Source organism: Pleuronectes platessa, chromosome 22 (assembly GCF_947347685.1).
Source record: "Pleuronectes platessa chromosome 22, fPlePla1.1, whole genome shotgun sequence".
NCBI lineage: Eukaryota > Metazoa > Chordata > Actinopteri > Pleuronectiformes > Pleuronectidae > Pleuronectes > Pleuronectes platessa.
In genome coordinates this window covers 695,537-716,341 of record NC_070647.1, presented here as the reverse complement: position 1 = coordinate 716,341, position 20,805 = coordinate 695,537, and the positions used below count along the sequence as shown (strand labels likewise).

Here is a 20,805-nt window from a genome sequence, read left to right as displayed (position 1 = left end):
GAATTCCGGTCCCGTTGGGGGGCCGAAGGGAAAGCCTCTCATTCGGAGAGGGCCCTAACTTAGTAATGACATAATGGCCTACGGTACAGGCTTTCGTCATTCTAAGTGAGTCCAACGGATAAGAAAAAAAACTATGAGAGAAAGAGAATAAAAAATAGGGTAACACTCAGGTCCCGATAGTCTTTTATACTTACATAGGGCAAACGTGCTGATCAATATTCAGCCTTTTGTAGACGTAGTTTAAAACGGAACATTCCTACCGGACAGGTTATCATGTTTGTTGTCTTAATCCTACTTCAATCTCCAGATCTTCTGAATTCTTGTAGTTTATCCCTTGCGCGTGTCGTTGCCATGGTCGTTGCTGAAGCGGTGCTCCTCCGAGGTCCCTCTCTGCGCTGCCACTCCATCGCCGTGGAAAGCCGTGTCTCCAACCCGGTCTCCTCCGTGTCGCGAGCCGGTGTCGGTTCAATGAGTCCGCGTTTCACCAATTCCTCCTTCACTTCCCTCGCGTCGTTGTAGGTTCGGGCTCCCATGCTCCAGTGGACTCTCATCCTGGTGAATGGTGTCTGAAACCGGATGCCTTTTTCCTTCAGGACTCTTTTAGAAGCGTTGTATTCTTTCCTCTTTTGAACAACCTCTGTCGCATAATCGTGATCGAATGACAGAAGTTTGTTTCTCAGCTGTATTTTGGTTTTCCACGCGTCCCGTAAGACTCTCTCTTTGGTGGTGAATTCCAGGAAATTAACGATGATAGGTCTCGGCTGAGCGCCGGCTGCTGGCTTGGGTGCCAGCGATCGGTGCGCTCTTTGTATTTGGAGATTTAAGTCATCCGGCAGTTGAAGTTCACGCCTGAGCATGTCTTGCAAAAACTTAGCTGTCGATTCGCCCTCTTCTCCCTCAGGGACCCCATAGATGCGGAGATTATTTCTCCTCGACCTCGACTCCAAATCAGTTAACTTGTCTTGCAGGGTTTTCTGTTCTTTCAAAGAGGTAATGAGAGCGTTGTTTGCCTCCAGTGCCCAAGATTCTAGCTTCTCCAGCCGCGTCTCTGCCTCGTTTAGCCTCCCGCTCTGCAGCTGCTGTTCAGTGCCAAGTTTAGTGAACTCTTGGTTAATTCCTTTTTTGAAATCATCCAAGTCTCGTTTCACGTCCCTCCTCAAATCTTCACCAAATGCGCGGAATGAGGCTTTCATTTCTGTTTTTAAGTCCTTTATGTCCTTGCTAATGTTTGCCAGACCCGAGCGCATTCCAGCCTCGCTGTCGGCTAGTTCAAAGCAGGTAGTTTCATGGCAGCCATCTTCTTCCATCTCGAGGTCAGCTATCGCGTTTTCAGCTTCGTCTTGCGCCGTATTTTCAGGCTGATTAACCGCAGTTTTCCTACCCTTCGAACCTCTCCCCCTTTTCATTACAGCAGAGATGATTTCTAGCTCTGAATATTCGAGTTTTCAGGGGTATTAGCACCTGGCTATCGGGAGCTCTGATACCGTGCGACCTATCCCTCCATGACGTAACCGGAAGTCCACCACTGGCTTTTCATATGACTTACACATGAACTTTACCTCAGATGATGAAAGCTAACTGTGTTAGCAGGTAGTTCTCAGCCCAGTCAGGAGCTTGGGTCAGTAGCCGTTGTAGGTGGGCATGTGACTCCTCGAGTTGAGAGGTCAGAGAAGGTCAGAACCAGCTCCTCCTTTTTGTCCAAATATGGTAACATCCAGCTCAGCCTGGCCCAAAATCGCCAAGATGGCGCTGATCAAATTCAAAACTCTTGGCTTCAAAGCAGCAGTTCACAAATCAATTGGTGAGGTCTAGCTAGGTTTCCACTTGGTTATGATTGATAATCTGTCAATTTTTGTTTTCAGCTTGTTCTGCTGCCCCCAGGTGGCAAAAAAATATATTGCAGCTGTCAGTAATATTTATAATGATGACTTTAAACGGGCATTCCTCCAATATGACAATGAAACTTTATTTATATTTTTACCCCTGCAATATATACATAAATTGTGAAAATGTATTCAAGTGTATTTCTCGGCCACAGAAACCCTCATATACGTCTGTAACAAAGTCATTCTTTATGCATTAGCCTTTTCATTGTGAAATCTTCATAATTTTTTCTTGGAAGGTTCTTCCTCAGATGATGGAGTTCTGCCACCAGATACTGATGGACCCCTCGGCAAATCCCCGCAGTAAGGATGGAGCACTGCACTGCATCGGTGCTCTGGCTGAGCTTATGCTGAGGGTACACACCTCTGATACACCTCTGTGCCTCTTTAATTTAATTTAATTTTCCTTAAAAAAAAAAAGATCAGATTCTGTCTGTTTTAATCACCACTGTGCTTTATTGTGTGTGATTCTACAGAAGCGGATGTACAGGGAGAAGATGGAGCTGATACTACAAAACTATGTTTTTCCTTTGCTCAACTCTCCCATGGGTTACCTGCGAGCCAGAGTAAGTGAATCCCCCATAGCTCCTTAATGGTTAATTATTTTTGGTCTTTTTTTTTGTTTTCCTTTCATTCAGAGATCCCTTGCTCTTGAAAAAACCTTAAACCCAGTTAGTGTGCATACATCCCAAGAATAATCAGAATAATTATTTTCTCATATAGGACATGCTGATAACAAATTCTCAGCTGATAAACATTATGTTGAGCGGATATACACATTTCATCTCCCTTTTATTGTAAGTACTTTCTTTCTGACCTCTGAACTGCCCACAGTCATCAAAAATGACTATAAGGAATATAATTGTTTATTTCACAGTTGTGATAGTTTCTATTGTTGACATATTTTACTTTTGAACTTGGTTCAATAACTTTAAATAATATGTATAAGAATTTTCTGATCAATCTGCTGTTTTTGAATTTATTCAAGTAGGAAATACAACAGAGAATATAACAGAAAATTTAACAAAGAATTTATCTAAGAATATAACCGAGTGCTCAACTCTGCACCACTGGTTCAGAAGTCTGACAAAGAGGAGTTCACACCTTCAGATATGTATGGTATTCTCGTCATACAACTATCGTCAGTTAGAGGAAACATTAACTATGAACGATGGTATTCCGTTCCAGGTCGGGTGCAAACGGTTTCATAAATATAAATCTTTTTTTGCGCACCCTTTCTGTGTGATCTTTGTGTACTCACACACTTTTTGCATGAATCCTATGCACTGTTTTTGTAAATGAGGCCCCTGAAACCAACAGCTTAGTTTTGCTCGCGCGACATATCTGTTCCACACAAACCTTTTAATTAAAAAATATATAAAATAACTTAGAGCAAATTACGTTTAGATTCCTTTTAAGAGTGGAGTTACAGAGCCGAGTCATTAATAGGTTTTAATAGCATCTTCAATCAATCAATCCATCAAATTTTATTTGTATAGCCCATATTCACAAATCACAATTCGTCTCATAGAGCTTAAACATGGTGTGACATCCTCTGTCCTTAACCCTCAGCAAGAGTAAGGAAAAACTACTAAAAACCCTTTTAAAAGGGTAAAAATACGTAGAAACCTCAGAGAGAGCCACATGTGAGGGATCCCTCTCCCAGGACGGACAGAAGGATCTTCAACATATCGTTCTTGGAAACCCCACTCATATTTAATATTTTAAGACTATTTTTGTTTCAAGATGATTGTTTAACATTTTGCCAAAAAACATGGGGAGAGAATTGGTTTGACATGCATTATATGTCCCCTGACCAGGTGTTGAGAAATGGACCTTGTAGCTATCTGATAAGTGCCCTATCCAATAGACTACAACGACACTTAAATATTTTAAGACAGTCTGGGCACACACTGAAAATATTCTTAAAGCTATATTGTGAAAAACATCAAAACATACTTTTGTTTTATTTCATATGTTGTATGGGTCACTAAATACAATTTTAATGAATAGACTGTATTTTAATGCTTTAACCTTTGGTTCCCTTGCTTTCAGTCCTGTTGGGTGCTCCATTCAGTCAATGTGAGTCAGTGTTTCATTCATTTTAGCACCTTGTGCTTGCGTCCACACCTGCTCTCGCAGCAGTGGACACTTGTGGTGGTGGTTTCAGAGATCTAGAGATCTAGATTTCTAACATTGACTAAGAAGTTTCCAGATGCTGTACTAATGTGCTGTTCTCTGCTTTGCTTGGCAGTCATGCTGGGTGCTCCACTCTTTCAGCCCACTAAGTTTCCAGGATGAGCTGGTTCTGAGGAATGCTGTTGAGTTAGTAAAACAGGATCTCATCGACGACAAAGAGATGCCGGTCAAGGTGGAGGCTGCCATTGCTCTGCAGACATTGGTCAGCAACCAGGAGCAAGGTCTGTGGACAAGTATTGACATTTTGTCTGTGTTTTGACATTTATATTAATATTAAATAAGTGATGAAATAATTTGGAGTACCACAAAGTACAAATAAGATCATAAATTGCAAATATATTCAAAAATCTGGGCCACCAGGGATTCTCCCTCTTCTGCTACAGGCGATATGACGTATGTATTAATTGACTGACAGATTATGATCTCATAGACTGAGGTCTAATTTATTCTATTCATTCACAATTTTGTAGTCAGGGGAGCCTGACTTGTCCAATGGGGAAAAAAGCAGTCATGGAAATGTTTCCATCCAAATTTAACTAATCCGAAAGAACGATATTTTTTAGCAGACTTTAATTTATGGATCAGACAATGAAATTGAGTGAATGTGTCATGCTTTGCCTCAACCTTTGCCTTGTTACCAAAGCAACAAAGATCAACAAAAAGCGTGCGTAATGTGCGTATTTCCAAGCAAACTCTGACCCATGTGTACGAAAATTTTGGAGACTGGAAAGTGGTGTTGCAGACCTGACGTGGTGGTGAACTGAAGCAGATTGATCCACTTCCTCATTTACATTTCTACCAACAGCTTAGTTGTGCTCGTTCGACATATCTGTTCCACACAAACCTTTTAATTGAAAAATATATAAAACAACTTTCAGTAAATCACGTTCAGATTCCATTTAAAAGCGGAGTTGCAGAGCCGAGTCATTAAAAGTTTTTCATAATATCTTCTAACACTGTGCGTGTATTAAATCCCTGCAGTGCCACTGGCGCACAGAGCGCACTGGAGATAACTTACAAGAAATTAAGAAACTTTCCAAATAGTATCCCAGAGTGGAGGTGAGGATCCACTGATGTGATGGATTGGGTCTGGATGCTCTAAATAAATAGATACTGCTGTGACACTGGTGCGTGATTCTAATAATAATAATAATAATACATTTTATTTGGAGGCGCCTTTCAAGTCACCCAAGGTCACCTTACAATACAATAGTACAGGATAAAAGATAAAAGATAAAAACCTGAAAGATAAAAACAACATTAAAAAAGAACATCAACATAAAAAAAAGGGAAGTGCACAGGGTCCAGTTATAAAGAGTATGCCAGTTTGAACAGGTGAGTTTTGAGTTGAGACTTGAATGATTTGATGGAGTCTGATTGTCTTATGTGTGGGGGGAGGGAGTTCCAGAGCCTGGCTGCTGAGCAGCTGAAGGCTCGGGCACCAATGGTACCGAGGCGTGACGTGGGGATGGTTTGCAGTCCAGAAGAGGATGAGCCGAGGGTGCGGGAGGGAGTGTATTCCTGAAGGAGGTCGTAGATCATGTGTGCACCCGGCTGGAAGATTCAGGAGGAAACGGGGGATCAGCGATGTCTGATCAGCTGATATACAGTGCCTTGCATAAGTATTCACCCCCCTTGGACTTTTTCCCATTATGTACTGTTACTAACTTGAATTCAAATAGACTTAAATAAACTTTTTCCCATTTGATCAACAAAACATGCATAGTACTTTGGAGGTGCAAAATAAATTGTATTGTGACACAAACAATAATGAGAACAAAAAAGTTGACATCTGTTGGGTGCATAAGTATTCACCCCCCTGTGTCAATACTTGGTAGAACCCCCTTTCGCTGCAATTACAGCTGCAAGTCTTTTGGGGTATGTCTCTACCAGCTTTGCACATCTAGAGATGGAAAGGTTTGTCCATTCTTCTTGGCAAAAAAGATGAAGCTCAGTCAGATTGGATGGAGACCGTCTGTGAACCGCAATCTTCAAGTCTTGCCATAGATTCTCTATTGGATTGAGGTCTGGGCTTTGACTGGGCCATTTTAAGACATTAACATTCTTTAATCCAAACCATTCCTTTGTAGCTCTGGCTGTATGTTTAGGGTCATTGTCCTGCTGGAAGATGAACCTCCGCCCCAGTCTCAAGTCTTTTGCAGACTGCATCAGATTTTCTTCAAGGATTTCCCTGTATTTGGCTCCATCCATCTTTCCCTCTATTCTGACCAGTTTCCCTGTACCTGCTGAAGAGAAGCATCCCCACAGCATGATGCTACCACCACCATGTTTCACTGTTGGGATGGTGTGCTCAGGGTGATGGGCAGTGTTGGGTTTTCGCCACACATAGCGTTTTGCATTGAGGCCAAAAAGTTCAATTTTGGTCTCATCTGACCAGAGCACCTTCTTCCACATGTTTGCTGTGTCTCCCACATGGCTTCTGGCAAACTCCAAACGGGATTTTTTATGGATCCCTTTCAACAATGTCTTTCTTCTTGCCACTCTTCCATAAAGGCCAGATTTGTGGAGTAGACGACTAATAGTTGTCCTGTGGACAGATTCTCCCACCTCAGCTGTGGATCTCTGCAACTCCTCCAGAGTAACCATGGGCCTCCTGGTTGCTTCTCTGATTAATTTTCTCCTTGTCCGACTCTTCAGTTTGGGTGGACGGCCTCCTCTTGGTAGGTTTGCGGTTGTGCCATATTCTTTCCATTTTCTTATGATGGATTTTATGGTGCTCAGAGAGATGTTCAAAGCTCTGGATATTTTTTTATAACCTAACCCTGCTTCATATTTCTCCACAACTTTATCCCTGACCTGTTTGGTGAGCTCCTTGGTCTTCATGATGCTGTTTGTTCAGTAATGATCTCCAACAAACTCTGAGTCCGTCACAGAACAGGTGTGTTTATACTGAGATTAAATTGCAGACAGGTGGACCCTATTTACTAATTATGTGACTTGCAAATGTGACTTGTGAATGCAATTGGTCGCACCAGATCTTTGTTAGGGGTTTCACAGTAAAGGGGGTGAATACATATGCACTCAACACTTTTCAGATTTTTATTTGTAAATAATTGTGAAATCCACGTGCGTGCGTGCGTGCGTACGTGCGTGCGTGCGTGCGTGCGTGCGTGCGTGCGTGCGTGCGTGCGTGCGTGCGTGCGTGCGTGCGTGCGTGCGTGCGTGCGTGCGTGGTTGCTGTGTTTCTTTCTAAAGGCCAACACATGTAGGAAAATGGTGCCAGGTTAGACTAGTGACCACATCGGACCTGAGGCACACAGTCACCAATAATAGCTAAACATTTGGTCATGAAGCAGGTTTCCCATAGAGGTGAGGACCCTGGGAGATGCTCTCTATTGCCTTCACGAAACATTTCATTTCACCGCAGCATTGCACTGCTGTCACGCAACTTCTGGACCTGGGATTCATTAGGAGATTCAAAATATTATGGAAGACAACTATCAGCACGGACAGGAACTAAACAGGAAAACATGGAAATAATAACAAAAGAAATCACATCATATACTAAAACAGTAGCCAAAGCACTAAATGACTTATTCCTTGAACAGAAGGAAGTGTTCAAAGACAAGGAAAGCAGCTTTGATATCTTCGAACACAGTTCACTGCCTCCCTTGGCTGGAGGCTAAATCACCATCATACTTATTTGCTAAAGGAACTTAATTCTGTCATCTCCCCAATCTCTAGTACATAGCCCACCTACAGGATAAGTCATTAAACTGCAAAAAGTGGAATTAAAACACTGTCAGAGGAAATCACTGCAGGTAAAGTTACCACCTCCTTTGGAATTGGAAGTGTTTAAACCCACTTAGACGTGTTACCAGGAGAACAGCAACTCGGTACCAACCACCTCAGGTTAGATTCCTCTGTACAGTCTGGCGTGTCAGATGTCAATTATGGTTGACCAGTGGCATCCACCCTTCATGGGGACCTAGTGTCAATGTCCTGTTAAAATAAAATTTCCCAACATATAGTTGCTTAAATTATTCACCTCACCCACTACAATACCTGGAAAGGTGTGATCATTTACTGGCTCTCTCAATCCAGTCACAGATGAGGAGCCCATTGCCACCGCAATGTGCTTCATGGCACTGCTAGAACCTGGTCTGATGTAGGTCATCATAAAATACATATTTGGAAGGACTTTTATGAACAGTTAAATTATAAGCAAATCATTTAATGGAGGAGGGACTCACGGTGGACTAGTGGCAGTAACTTGGACTATGGGCAGAAAAGGTCTCTGGTTCGACTCCACGGAGAAAAAACAAAAAGACGAATCTGGATTGATCTGTCCAAAAATCCAAGAGGATTCTCCCTACCCTGTCTAGTGCCCCTGAGCAAGGCACCTTTCTCCCCCAACATCTGCTCCCCGGGCGCTGTACATGGTTGCTCACTGCTCTGTGTGTCCTGCACCAGATGGGTTAAAAGCAGAGGTTAAATTTCCCTATAATTGCATGAGTGTGCCCATGCATGTGTTTGGGATAAAATTGTATTTTGTATCTTAATCTTAATCTGAATTAAACTCATTTTGAAAAATAATACCTTGTTTGTTAGACTTGTCTGCCTTGGTCAGCAACTGGAGTATGACATGACTAGAACATGTAAAGAAAGCATCCAAACAGCCTCTGAGTCTGCTGCTCTGGCACCTAACAGCAAAAGAAAAAAAAATAAGCAAAGTCGGCCATAACGGAGACCATCAGGTGTACTGTTGTTAATACAAGGGGAGTAATGCACCATCTTCCTGTCCACAGTGGAGAGCTAACAGAGCTATTGGACCCCTTACATCAAAAGCTGCCAAAACTTCCCCTATCCAAGAAGGTCTTGCTATTCTTGGTTTACGCACTGTGTCATCATTCCCTTTTGAGCATTCACCTACTTGTCTCCTAACTGTCTTTGTGATCACAGGCTGCATTTCACCAGAGGCACATGGCAGGGGGTGAGATGCACTAAATGGTTCTGCAACTGCGGCTGTGGGTTTTCACGCAGTTGTGTCGATGGACTCGTTTTAATTTATGATTCTCCAAGGGTTGCGCATGTTGCAAAGCAATTCACCACCAGAACACTAAGTGGAGTAAAGATTTTTGTCGAAGCCGACCTTAGAGACGCCTTCTTTGTGTGTGGCAGTCGTTGTTGACTGTTTATTCACCTACTCCCAGTCTTGTTCTCCACACACACAGTGAATGATGGCAGAGAGGGCAATCCTAACATCAATGCCGGGTTATAAAAGTCGTCATATTTTCAGATCTCTTCTGCCAAGCGCTCTTCTATTTGGTCAATATTCGTTCTTCAAAATCTTAATTTGTTTCTGCTGGTATTGTGGGGCATAGAAATGTGAGACTCCGGAAAGGATGTAGTTAGCAGATCAATCACAGCCTTGCGGGCTGCGTGAGGCTTCCGTAGCTTTGTCGTATAGTTGTTGTATAAAATTGGGCGATGCACGCAAGAAGGGGTACGAAAGCACACAAGGGGCTCTTGCGCAAAACCATGCGCCGGCCTTAAGTTGTGATTTGATCTCCCCAGAGGGGGGAAGGGGTGCAGCCTTAAATGCATCCTTAATGTTAGCATACAGCAGGTCAAGGGTCCTTTCCCCTCTAGTTTTGCAGGTGACATACTGGGTGAATTTTGTGAGTGTTTTATCCATGCAAACGTGATTGAAGTCACCCCAGATAATGATTTGGTTATTCCGGTGTTCAGTTTGCAGTCCAGCTATGGCGGTGTGGATGACGTTGGGTTGGCGGACGGAGAAATGTACACAGCCATCACAATAGCATACAAGATTTCCGTTAGTAGTAAGGACGGAGTCCCACTGCTAAAAGTGCAATGTCCGGGCGACAAATACAGTCCTTGATTGCAATATGACCAGGATTGCTTACAAAACAGCAAACCCCCTCCTTTACGCTTCCCGCTCTCCGTGCAATCCCTGTCGGCCCGAACCGTCTGAAATCCCCTGATGTTAAAATTTTGGTCTTGAACGTACCTGTGTAGCCATGACTCCGAAAAAATCTTCAGACTACACTCCTGATTCTCCATTAGACTCCGGGCTAAGGGAGTACACTGCACCTTAGCACCAAACGTGCCCATAACTTATTGTTCTTATGTATATATCATTTCATGTCCGATGGTTGTTTTGTTCTTCCCAGACCATCACTGACCCACTGCCAAATTATGTTAAAGAACAGCATAACGTCCACCACGGCGTCTCCAGTCTCTTTCACGTCTGTCACATGTGCTCAGTGGCAGTCAGTCCAATTCTTGTGTTCTCAGGTGAATGCCTGTTCCTCCTCGCACCTGAGCAGCAGATACTAGTCCTACTGCCAGGTTTGATGCCTTTCTACTGCCATGCCCAGCTCTCATTGTGTAATGGTCGGTCTCCTGGTATCTCCTTCATGCGCTTGAGACTATTCTGGGAGACACAGCAAACCTTGCGACTGCACGTATGGCACATAACTAGGGATGCACCGATTTATCGGCCGAACATCGGTAGCGGCCGATATTCGCCTCGTTTACTGATATCGGCTTATCGGTAATAAACTTGACTTTCACCGATATCATTGGCCGATGTTCATATTTGTTGTAAAACCGCTGGGCACGTGCCGCGGCTGGGGGAGCAGTCGCTCCGTCGCCCTCCTCTCCGTGCCGCCGGAGGCTCAGTGTGTGGCACCGGGAGGTCCTCATCCGGTGGCACCTCACGGTGTCACTGGTGCGGGGGCTTTCTTTCTCTTGGACCGCGGGGCGGTGTCTATCGCCGGCGCGGAAGGCGGGCCGTTGGAGGGGACCGGGTACGCGGTCAGCGGCGGCCACTCTGGACGCGTGTCGGGCCCTTCTAGCGGATCACCTCAGCTACGGCGACCGCTGGGGGAACCCTCTGTTCGCGCGGGGGGGCACCCTGCGGTGCGCCTCGGCTGGCGCCTAGCAGCTGACTGAGAACTGGTGCGGACCAGGGGAATCCGACAGATGCATCGCGAGGCCCACGGTGGGTGTTGACGCGATGTGATTTCTGCCCGACACTCAAAACAGGTAAAACTGAGGAGGGCTTGTTAAGTTATCTTGACTCACGCAGTGTAACTTGGCGTAAAAAGTATGAGCGTAGTGTCTGTTAAAGTACTTTATTCTCATGTGCATCGGCTCTATTCATCCGTCTCATGCACAGGTAACAAGGGAATTGACAACATACGTCATACACACAGAAGCCGTAACACATCTAATAAACGGGCAATACTGCTACCGTAAATCAATGAGAAGAGCGTTCTCTATAATGCTACTTTAACAGGGCTGTTTTAGACAGGGTAAAAAGGTGCTATTTTAAATTATCCTTGTGGTATTTTGACCAAAATATGTTACAGACATTTCATTAAGATCCCGAGGAACCATTTCAACTTGCGGTAAAATGGGCATTATATGTCTCTGTTAAATAAAGTTTAGTTAAATCAAAGATTGTTTCATAAATCTGCTCATTAAAAGATAAGAGTGATGAAGGGCTGACATTTTTTTAAATAGTGCTTTTTAAATAATTATTTAATTATTTTTCTGGCACAAAAAGGTGAATGAATAATAACAAAAAGAAAATAAACAAATATCGGTATCGGTACCGGCCATCGGCCAGATTGTTATTTTAAATATTGGTATCGGTATCGGCCAAGAATTTCCATATCGCTGCATCCCTACACATAACTTATGGATGTGCTACCAGTAGTGACCAGGACACTAGCAAAATACAAAAACGAAGGAAGAATCAGTCAGGAAAACTAAAGAGAGGGCATTTGACTGTGGCCACCACATGCAAAACTATTCCCTTTTGGGGGGTTGTCTTGCTTTTGCCTCTCCATTGCACCTATTGTCACTTTCATTTACACCAAAGCAGGTGAAATTAATTCACAATCACTTATGCTTCCTAAATGGACATATTTATACCACTGGAGTTTTACTGACTTGGTTTTATTCTGTGAAGATTAAAGGCCGGCGCATGCTTCTGCAACTGCATCTGCGGCTTTTCACGCCGCTGTTGCGAAGGACTCGTTGTCATTCATGCTTTTCCAAGCGTTTCGCGTGTTACAAAGCAATTCCCCGCCAGAACACTAGGCGGAGTAACGTGTTTGTCGAAGACGACCTTGAGAGGCCTCCTATCTTCTTCGACTGTTTATTTACATCGCCACTGCGGCTCCTCATAGCCTTTTGTGGCGGCCAATTCCGCCAGTCAGTGACGGGTTATACAAGTGGTCATACTTTCGGATCTCTTCTGCCAAACGCTCTTCTATTTGGTCCATAGTCATTCTTCTAAATCTTCCGTTGTTTCTGCCGGTATTATGGGGCATGAAACCGGAAATGCGACTCTGGAAAGGATGTAGTTAGCAGACCAATCACAGCCTTGCGGGCTGCGTGAGGCTTACGGAGCTGTGTCTATAGTTAGAAAAATTGGGCGACGCATGTAAGCCGTAAGAAGGCATACATAAGCACGTAAGGGGCCCGGAAGGGCTCTTGCACTTACGGGCCCGTGAAAACGCACGTGCGTGCGTGTGTGTGTGTGTGTGTGATATACTGTAAATTGCTTACACACATGCTCTGTTTTCATGTTTGTATAGCCAAGATCTACATCAGGCCATACATCCAGCCAGTCATGCAGGAGATGCTGCATGTGGTGAAAGAGACAGAGAATGACGACTTGACTAATGTCATTCAGAAGATGATCTGTGAGTACAACCAGGAGGTTGCGGCCATTGCTGTGGATATGACACAGAACCTGGTAGGAACACATCGTGAACATTTCCAATGATTTCATGATTGACTGAGCCTTTCAGATGATGTTATATGTAGCTCTTTCTTCATGTTAGTCAGGTATATTTAATGTAATGTTCTAAAGTAAGTGTCTTTCTTTCTTTCTTTCTTTCTATCTTTCTTTCATAGGCAGATATCTTCACCAGGGTTCTTCAGAGTGAGGAGTATGAGGAGAACGAAGACAAGACTGTCATGGCCCTTGGCCTCCTTAGCACCATCGACACCATACTCACTGTCATGGAGGACCACAAAGAGGTCTCAACACACATTCATAAACACACAGAATAACTTGCTATATCTTGTAATATTTTATACTTAATTTCAGATCACTCAGAAGTTGGAAGGGATCTGTTTGCAGGTGATCGGCCTGGTCTTGCAGAAACCCATCATAGGTATGGCAGGTGTGTGAGAGCTACTAATTACTTTATCATAGATTTACTTAATTAATTAATTTGCTCCCTGAAATGCTGCTATGATCCTGTCAGGCTGCTTCCATCAGAAATCCAAGGAATATTCCTGTTTCCTCACAGAGTAAATTTTACGTGGCTGATTTGAATTACTGGTATGTTCCTGCGATGTAACCCAAAGGTTACGACAGTTCTCAAACTATAGATTTTACTGACTTGCTTATTTGCAGACTAAAGACGTTCACATTTTGTTACTGACGGGAGACGCTTGAAGAACTGCTACTGAGTGCGAAACAATGGTCATGTGACAGGAGGCAGCCAAAAGCGTATCAACCAGCTGTGTTTCTCTACTCTATGGGCCTGATCTACTAAGATCCCAAATAAAGAGTGCTAAATGCATGTGCATTATTACCGATTGTACGTTTGGTTGGTGGGCGTTTTGCAGGTGATCTATTAACAATAATTGCCTATATGATAACAGGTGCAAACACGGTAGAGGCAGTTGTATTTAAATGAGTGTTTTGTGTGCGTTACTGGTTTCTGCCATGGAGCATTACGGAGAGCAGTGTGACCGCAAGCGCAAAGCGAAATTTAATGCCATGGAATTGGAGGTGTTAATAGAAGATGCAAACAAAAACGTTGTTGAACTCCGAATTTTAACATAACTCAAAGAAACGCAACATGGTAGAGTATCTGCGAGAATGCTGTGGGTAAAACTAAAAGAACAACTGTTGAAATTGAGAGAAGATGCTTCTGTCAATCCAAACATGGTAACACGTGCAGAAAAAACTGTTCTCTCCGTCTTCTACCATGCCGTGTTTTTTAGCGTGTGCTATATTAAAGTACTTGCGTCTACTCCTCCCAATATTTTTGAGCACTCGGGTAGAAATGTCCGACATTGCATAATCATTCAGGCAACTGACTAAATGGACAGTGCATTATTCTGCGTGCAAACCTCATTGTGCATTGATCCTCCGTATTGAGGATCAATCCTGGGATCTCTGATTGTGTGAGTACTTATCAAGCTGAAGTTGACTCTACCTGCAGTGTTTTGAGATCACTGGTCACTGGTACACCGCACAAAAAGTGTCTGTATGTGTGTGTAATCCTAGTAATTGGAGTGATTTTCCCTGGGGGGTTGGATCACTCTTACTCTGATAAGGTCAGGTCAAGTAAATTTTTCTTTCAGAAATCTAGACAACACTCAAATACACACAGTCACAGCTGTGAGGTTTACCCCTTATTACATGGCAAGAGGAGTAGGAGCTGAACACATCAGTGGAGTTTCCAGGTATACTACCTCTAAGACTGCTACCAGTTTATATACTACTTGAGATGGGTTTTCCTCCTGTGACGACACATTGTAAAGTCGAGACACATTTTGCAATAAAATGTGGTTATTGAAGCCTCTCAAATGTCCAAATAGAGACCTTTTATACAGAGCACTTGATTAAGATTGGTCCTTTGTTTTCAACCAGTTGATGGACATTGTTTATATCTCAGCTTCTCTCTTAAAGCTTAAGCGGGGATATATATATATATAAATATAGCTCCTTGACATATGTACTATAACTGTCACAGCATCTCTGGCTCCACCTACAGCTCATAGAGCAATTTTCAAGAATCGCTCACATTTCTAGACGATCAATCTGAACCAGCAGAAGTGTCTGAGCACTTGTCAATCACTGCTTGTGCACAGTGATGTTACTTAAAGTGATGTTGCAATTATCACTAACATGAGCAAGTTCTTCACAGTAAGACCGCTGGTTAGAATAATTTTATCTGTAAGTTGTGAACTGCCCAGGCCAGCTATAGTTTGGTTTCCTTAGACATAGAGGAATGATTCCAATCAGTTTCCCACAGTGATTATTACAGACCTTAAATTGGGGGAAAGAGAAATGCTTTATAACTGAACTATACATAATATTGGAATTCATACTTGAATAGTCACATTATGAGTTGCCATTATTTAGATGTGGTTTTGAATCCAGCCCTTAAAGGGTTGATTATCTTGGTTTCCATTGACCATTATGTCATTTTGTTCTCAACAATTATACAATGTAAAACAATAAAGATTTTCAACTGGCATAATTCGTTCATCGAGATCTGATGTGGGATTTAAGTATTCCCTTAATTGTTTTCAGCACTGACATTTTCAATGTGTGTGAACATTATATTAGCAGCCCTGTCTTCCCTCTTTGCAGAGTTCTATGAGGAGATCCTCTCTCTGGCATTTGGCCTCACCTGTCAGACCATTTCTCCCCAGATGTGGCAGCTACTTGGCATCTTGTACGAGGTCTTCCAGCATGACTGCTTTGATTACTTCACAGGTGCCTCACAACCCAATTTGTTTTACTAACATTACACAGAGTGTAATCCAGTATCACGTACACTGAGCACAATCATTTTAAACGGTGTACCTGTACAGTAAACTTTACTTTTTGCATGATGATACACCATCCCAGAAAAATTATAACAGTGTTAATGATAATATGCATTTGTGTTTCAGATATGATGCCTCTTTTGCACAACTACATCACTGTGGATACAGACATGCTCTTGTCTAACCCAAAACACTTAGAGGTCATTTACAGCATGTGCAAAAAGGTCAGACTACAGACGTTTCCCCTGCTTTTTGCTGTTGCATAAAATCTGAACAAAGATCCACTGTCTCCAGCAGTGCTACTTAGCCATGACTGCTCAACTATTTTTTTTAACTTTAGGTGCTGACCATAGATGCAGGTGAGGATGCAGAGTGTCATGCTGCCAAACTGTTGGAGGTCATCATACTGCAGTGCAGAGGCAGAGGCATCGACCAGGTCAGAAATGACCACAAACATTACAGACTTTCATATAATTAATCAACAGAGTGACTGACATTCAAATATTGTACATTTAACACAGCAGGTCCCAATATTCACTGTCTAATATACCCTCACAATTTACACTAAGCATCATGTTTCATTATGTACTCCACTTTTTTTCACAATTTGTTATGAAGTTATGCATCTATTTTTTTAACTATGTATCCACTATTTTTACTTTCTTTCACCGTGTATCAGTTTTATGGATTTATTCATTATTGGCTTTATCCTTGGATATATTTCTTTATGTTATCTGGAAACTGCAAATCATCCTAGTGAAATACAAGTTACAGTTCGGAATCACTAATTTAACATTTCTGAATTTTATTAATGGAAAAAATATAGGTTGTGGAAGGATTTGTAGGTGCATGTAAAATTCTCTAGCCACTTCATATTAAACTGACTTAATGCATCCTATTAGCCAAAATATTTGTGCGTGTAAGAGTTTACAGCAATGGCGAGAAAGACAAGAAAATATATATCAATTTGTCTGAACATGTGTAAGTAACTTTTTGCTCTGTCTCTCAGTCAAAATACACTAGAAATACAGTTGATTACTATAAACAAATTGCGTAGCTTGTGTATGATACTCACAGAACTTGAGGGAAAGGTAACATTGCATCACATTATGATTGATACTTTTCTTCAATGAGTTAAATCTTTCCTCATAGTTGCGAGGCCATTCATCACCCTATCCCGCTAGCTCCCTTTATCTCTCTCTCTCTCGCGCACTGACACAAAAGCACACCAACACACGCACTCACAAACAATGTCATCTGACACATGTGTAAACTCAGACTGGGTGAAAACAACAGAGTTTGTAAACTTAGTCAATGTATGGAAAGCCGGAGGAGATGGTAGGATGCACTCTGTTTGGCTCGATTCATTTCCCAGTCCACAGCTCGAGTAATAGAGACATAGAGAGGAACAGTAAATTCCTGACAAAGCCAGTAAAAACTGTAAAAGAAATTGTGGGCTCTTTGTGGGCTAATAACTATGGTCCAAACATGTATGAAAAGACCCAAAATTAACACAGTAAGCGGATTACCTGATCACTATAACCAAATTATTTAAAAAGCATTTGTATATGAACGATTCTGTCCTAGGCTTTTTGATCCATATAAACAGTTGATTACTATATTTGTGATCACTATATTCATGATTACAAGTGGTTTCCACTGTAATAACAAAAAATGGAGTTTAGTTATGTCAAGAAGCAGCCTGGGATTATGGGAGATTTCTTCATTGTTTCAGCTGTCGTTGTTAAAAACCGCCAATATCTCAAAAGACTCAAGTTAGTGTTCATTCTAAATCTTTGAGTGAGCTTTGTCCTTCTAATCTAATATGGGTGGAGAGCAATCCCATTCAAATTGAACTAGTACCAAAATATTCAAATAAATGTTTATTTTGGTCTTTGTTTTAAATAAACCCCACAGATCTTGGTCCTTTCTGACTAAATTTCCTAATAAAATAATGTCATGGCTGTTGATTTATAATAGCTATCCTCCTAAAAAGCCTTACCTGACCTGGAAATAGCAGGGGGGCATGCTTCACTCTATCACATAAGCTTGAATATTTAACTATAACTGTATTGACTGGAATCAAAATGTGAAATCTTTAACCTGGCTATGAAACCAATTACATTGTTGGGAGGTCTGTTGGATGGGATTTTTGCGCACACTGCTTGTAACTTCTAACATTGTGAACAGTGTCTGTTCACAAACCAAATACAAAACTGAAGGGTATTACCCAACAAAGGTGATTTGTATAAGCCTGATTTATCTCTGTTTCCCCACTGCAGTGCATCCCTCTGTTTGTGGAGGCAGTGCTGGAGCGTTTGATGAGAGGGGTGAAATCCAGTGAACTGAGAACCATGTGCCTTCAGGTGGCCATCGCTGCTCTTTACTACAATCCAGTGCTGCTCATACACACTCTGGACAACATGCACTTCCCACACAACCCGCAGCCCATTACTGCACACTTCATCAACCAGTGGATGAATGACACAGAGTTATTTCTGGGGTAAGGATGAGGCCCCTTCTGTTTTTAACACATTATGGTAGATCATTAGATGATACCTCAAACACTGAGGTACTTAGGTTATAGAGGGAGAGACATGAGGGTAAAGGAGGAGCATGCTGGTATTGTATGCACAACTAAGGGTAATATATAATAGTATGCCCCCCTCAACACCTAGGAGGCAGTTGAGGTATTAACTCAAAATAATTCTGACAAAAAAATTACTAGCATTTCATGGCACAAAATTGGTGGTGACATAGTGACAACTTTTGCTCTCAATCCCGATCAATCAGAGAGTTGATTCAAAGGCTTGTTTTTGTACTTTAGACTCCTTTCTCTGACTACAAACTGTCACAACTCATTGGTGAACCAGTTTATTAGGGCGGATTACAGATGTTCTGTCCAACAGACAGATGCAAGTCTGACACTCGCTCTCTTTTTGGTAAGTGTTTGGTCTCTATTTGTGGAGCTTGAAGCTACAGAACAGTCTGTTTTGGTCATTAGGTGTTGCCTCAAAAGTAAAAAAGTAAAAAGTTCCTAAATTGGAATCTGACCTAATGGTCTTGAACTTTTTTGTGTTCTGTTTTTTTCTGTTCTATTCTGTTAAGTTTGTATTGTGTCTTTAGCAACAATGAACAGGATAAGATTTAGCAATTGAGCTTAGGCTACAAATGCTGTCGTACGTCATTGGTTGATGCTATGTACTTTACAAATTTACAAGTAATGTTATTACGTACTACAACAAGGTTGTAATCATAAACTGCCTTCAGGCATGCACTGAACTTCGGAGATCCTGTGCCCTTTCTCCAGAGGTTGTGTGAACACAGGGTTCGTACGGTCATGGAAAACCTGGAAAAGTCATGGAATTTTAAAATGTTTTTTTCTAGGCCTGGAAAAGACAAGGGAAAAAATAATCTCCCAAAAGTTTTGGAAAAGTCATGGAAATGTGTTATATTCATATTTTCATGTCGTTCATTTTAGGGATGGGCATAAATAATCGACGATCGATGAATTGATCATTAAGAATTTCGTCGATGACATTATTTTTTCATAGATGAAAACTATTGCATGTTCGCTATGTGGCAGGAGGTCGGAATATCCGAGTTGCCCTGAACGCAGCACAGCGAGGATGTTAGCAGCTGGAGGAAGCAGCCCGAAGCTAGCCTCCGCTGCTCGCTCTGCTTCATGTCCGCACAGGGACCGTCAGTCCACGGGGAAGGAAACCCGGACAGACCCGGGTCTGGGTGAGGGGTTTCGGGAGTGAGGGCGTGACAACAACCGGACTGAGAAGTCGAGAACCGTCAAATCCAGCTAGCTCTCAGCGGCTAGCTGCTGCTCTGTCATCAGGGCTTAAGAGTACAGCAGCGCATATTTTCAAGTGTAACCATTGAACTGATCCCGTTTATCTGTCACAAGAGTTGTACATCTTGTAATAAAGATCTCAATGAGGAAACATGCTGTTTTTTTCTATTTTCTATTTTCTATTTTCACTGCATTTTAATATAGCCTATAAATAGTGAATTTTAATATAAAATATCAATGATTATTCGAAAATCGATCGTAAATTCTCCCGACGATTGGTTAAGACAATTTAATTTAACGCCCATTCCTAGTTAATTTATGCTGAGTTTTAAATAATTCATATGCTTTTTAAAGAAATACGCTCAAAATATAAGCAGTCATACTTGGGTTTTTGTCATTTAAAGGGGACATATTATGCCCATTTTACCACAGTTGATATGGTTCCTTGGGGTCTTAATGAAATGTCTAACACATTTTGGTCAAAATACCACAAGGATCATTTAAAACAGCACCCTTTTTACCCTGTCTAAAACAGCCCTCCTCAGATTGACCTGTTTTGAGTGCCCCGCCCCCCCTCTCGAGCCCGGCTCCCCGGCTAGCGTTAGCTCGCTCGCTCGTCCAAGGCCATGTAGCAAAACTCCCTTCATGGGTATGGTGCGACTGTGACATTTATTTCGGTCGTAAGCCCATTCAACGTACTATAGCGTATCGTTTCTGACATAGAGGAACCACAACAAATCGCGGGAGTTGTTTTTTTCCAGAGTTTTTGGGACGGTAGACATGCCAGATACCCAAATTAACGTGTAGAAGCACTACACAAGTGAATTTTCATAATATGTCCCCTTTAAGGTATACTGTATGCCTTGGAATTCTAATTGTTAGTTTAAATACTACATTTTGTCACTTTTTCGGGTATACACCGGGATTTCACAAAATGTTCGGTCATGGAAATTTGGTTTAAAGTTATTGAAAAGTCATGGAAAAGTCATGGAAATCCATTGGTCAACATGTGTATGAACCCTGACACATATGTCTAAATGAGAGCCCCTGGACTTTCTTTGAACTTAATCCAGCCAGTCCCCCAGTATTAAGTCCACATTAAGGAAGGGCAGGTGTGAGAACACAGCAGGAAATCCTCCTAAGGTTTCACTACGGGAGTGGGGGTATTCTGAAAATGAAAAAGACCAAATGAAAACAAATACCTGCGGATGAAAAAGAGGAGCCATACACTTATAAGACACCAAAGAAGATGTAGAAAGAACTTTTTAAGATGAGAGCCTACGCCAGTGTCGATGTGCTAGAGACAAAAACATGTGATCTCTGCATTGATACGTTACATCC

At 42.1% G+C, this 20,805-nt stretch overlaps 1 protein-coding gene across 8 annotated transcripts in view; it reads left to right on the top strand.

Moving 5' to 3' along the window:
• Positions 1-20,805, top strand: part of ipo8 (importin 8) — an 88,252-nt gene that overhangs the window by 41,727 nt on the left and 25,720 nt on the right. For 2 of the 8 annotated variants that reach the window (XM_053414581.1, XM_053414578.1), the window contains 11 exons: positions 2,123-2,239; positions 2,360-2,449; positions 3,939-3,965; positions 4,138-4,303; positions 12,680-12,840; positions 13,002-13,127; positions 13,198-13,273; positions 15,484-15,609; positions 15,789-15,886; positions 16,003-16,098; positions 17,945-18,165. In XM_053414581.1, the coding sequence (XP_053270556.1) occupies positions 2,123-2,239; positions 2,360-2,449; positions 3,939-3,965; positions 4,138-4,303; positions 12,680-12,840; positions 13,002-13,127; positions 13,198-13,273; positions 15,484-15,609; positions 15,789-15,886; positions 16,003-16,098; positions 17,945-18,165 (1,304 nt within the window). Of the gene's footprint in view, positions 1-2,122; positions 2,240-2,359; positions 2,450-3,938; positions 3,966-4,137; positions 4,304-12,679; positions 12,841-13,001; positions 13,128-13,197; positions 13,274-15,483; positions 15,610-15,788; positions 15,887-16,002; positions 16,099-17,944; positions 18,605-20,805 lie in introns of all 8 variants that reach the window. The other 6 variants (XM_053414584.1, XM_053414582.1, XM_053414583.1 and 3 more) reach the window with 4 other exon arrangements.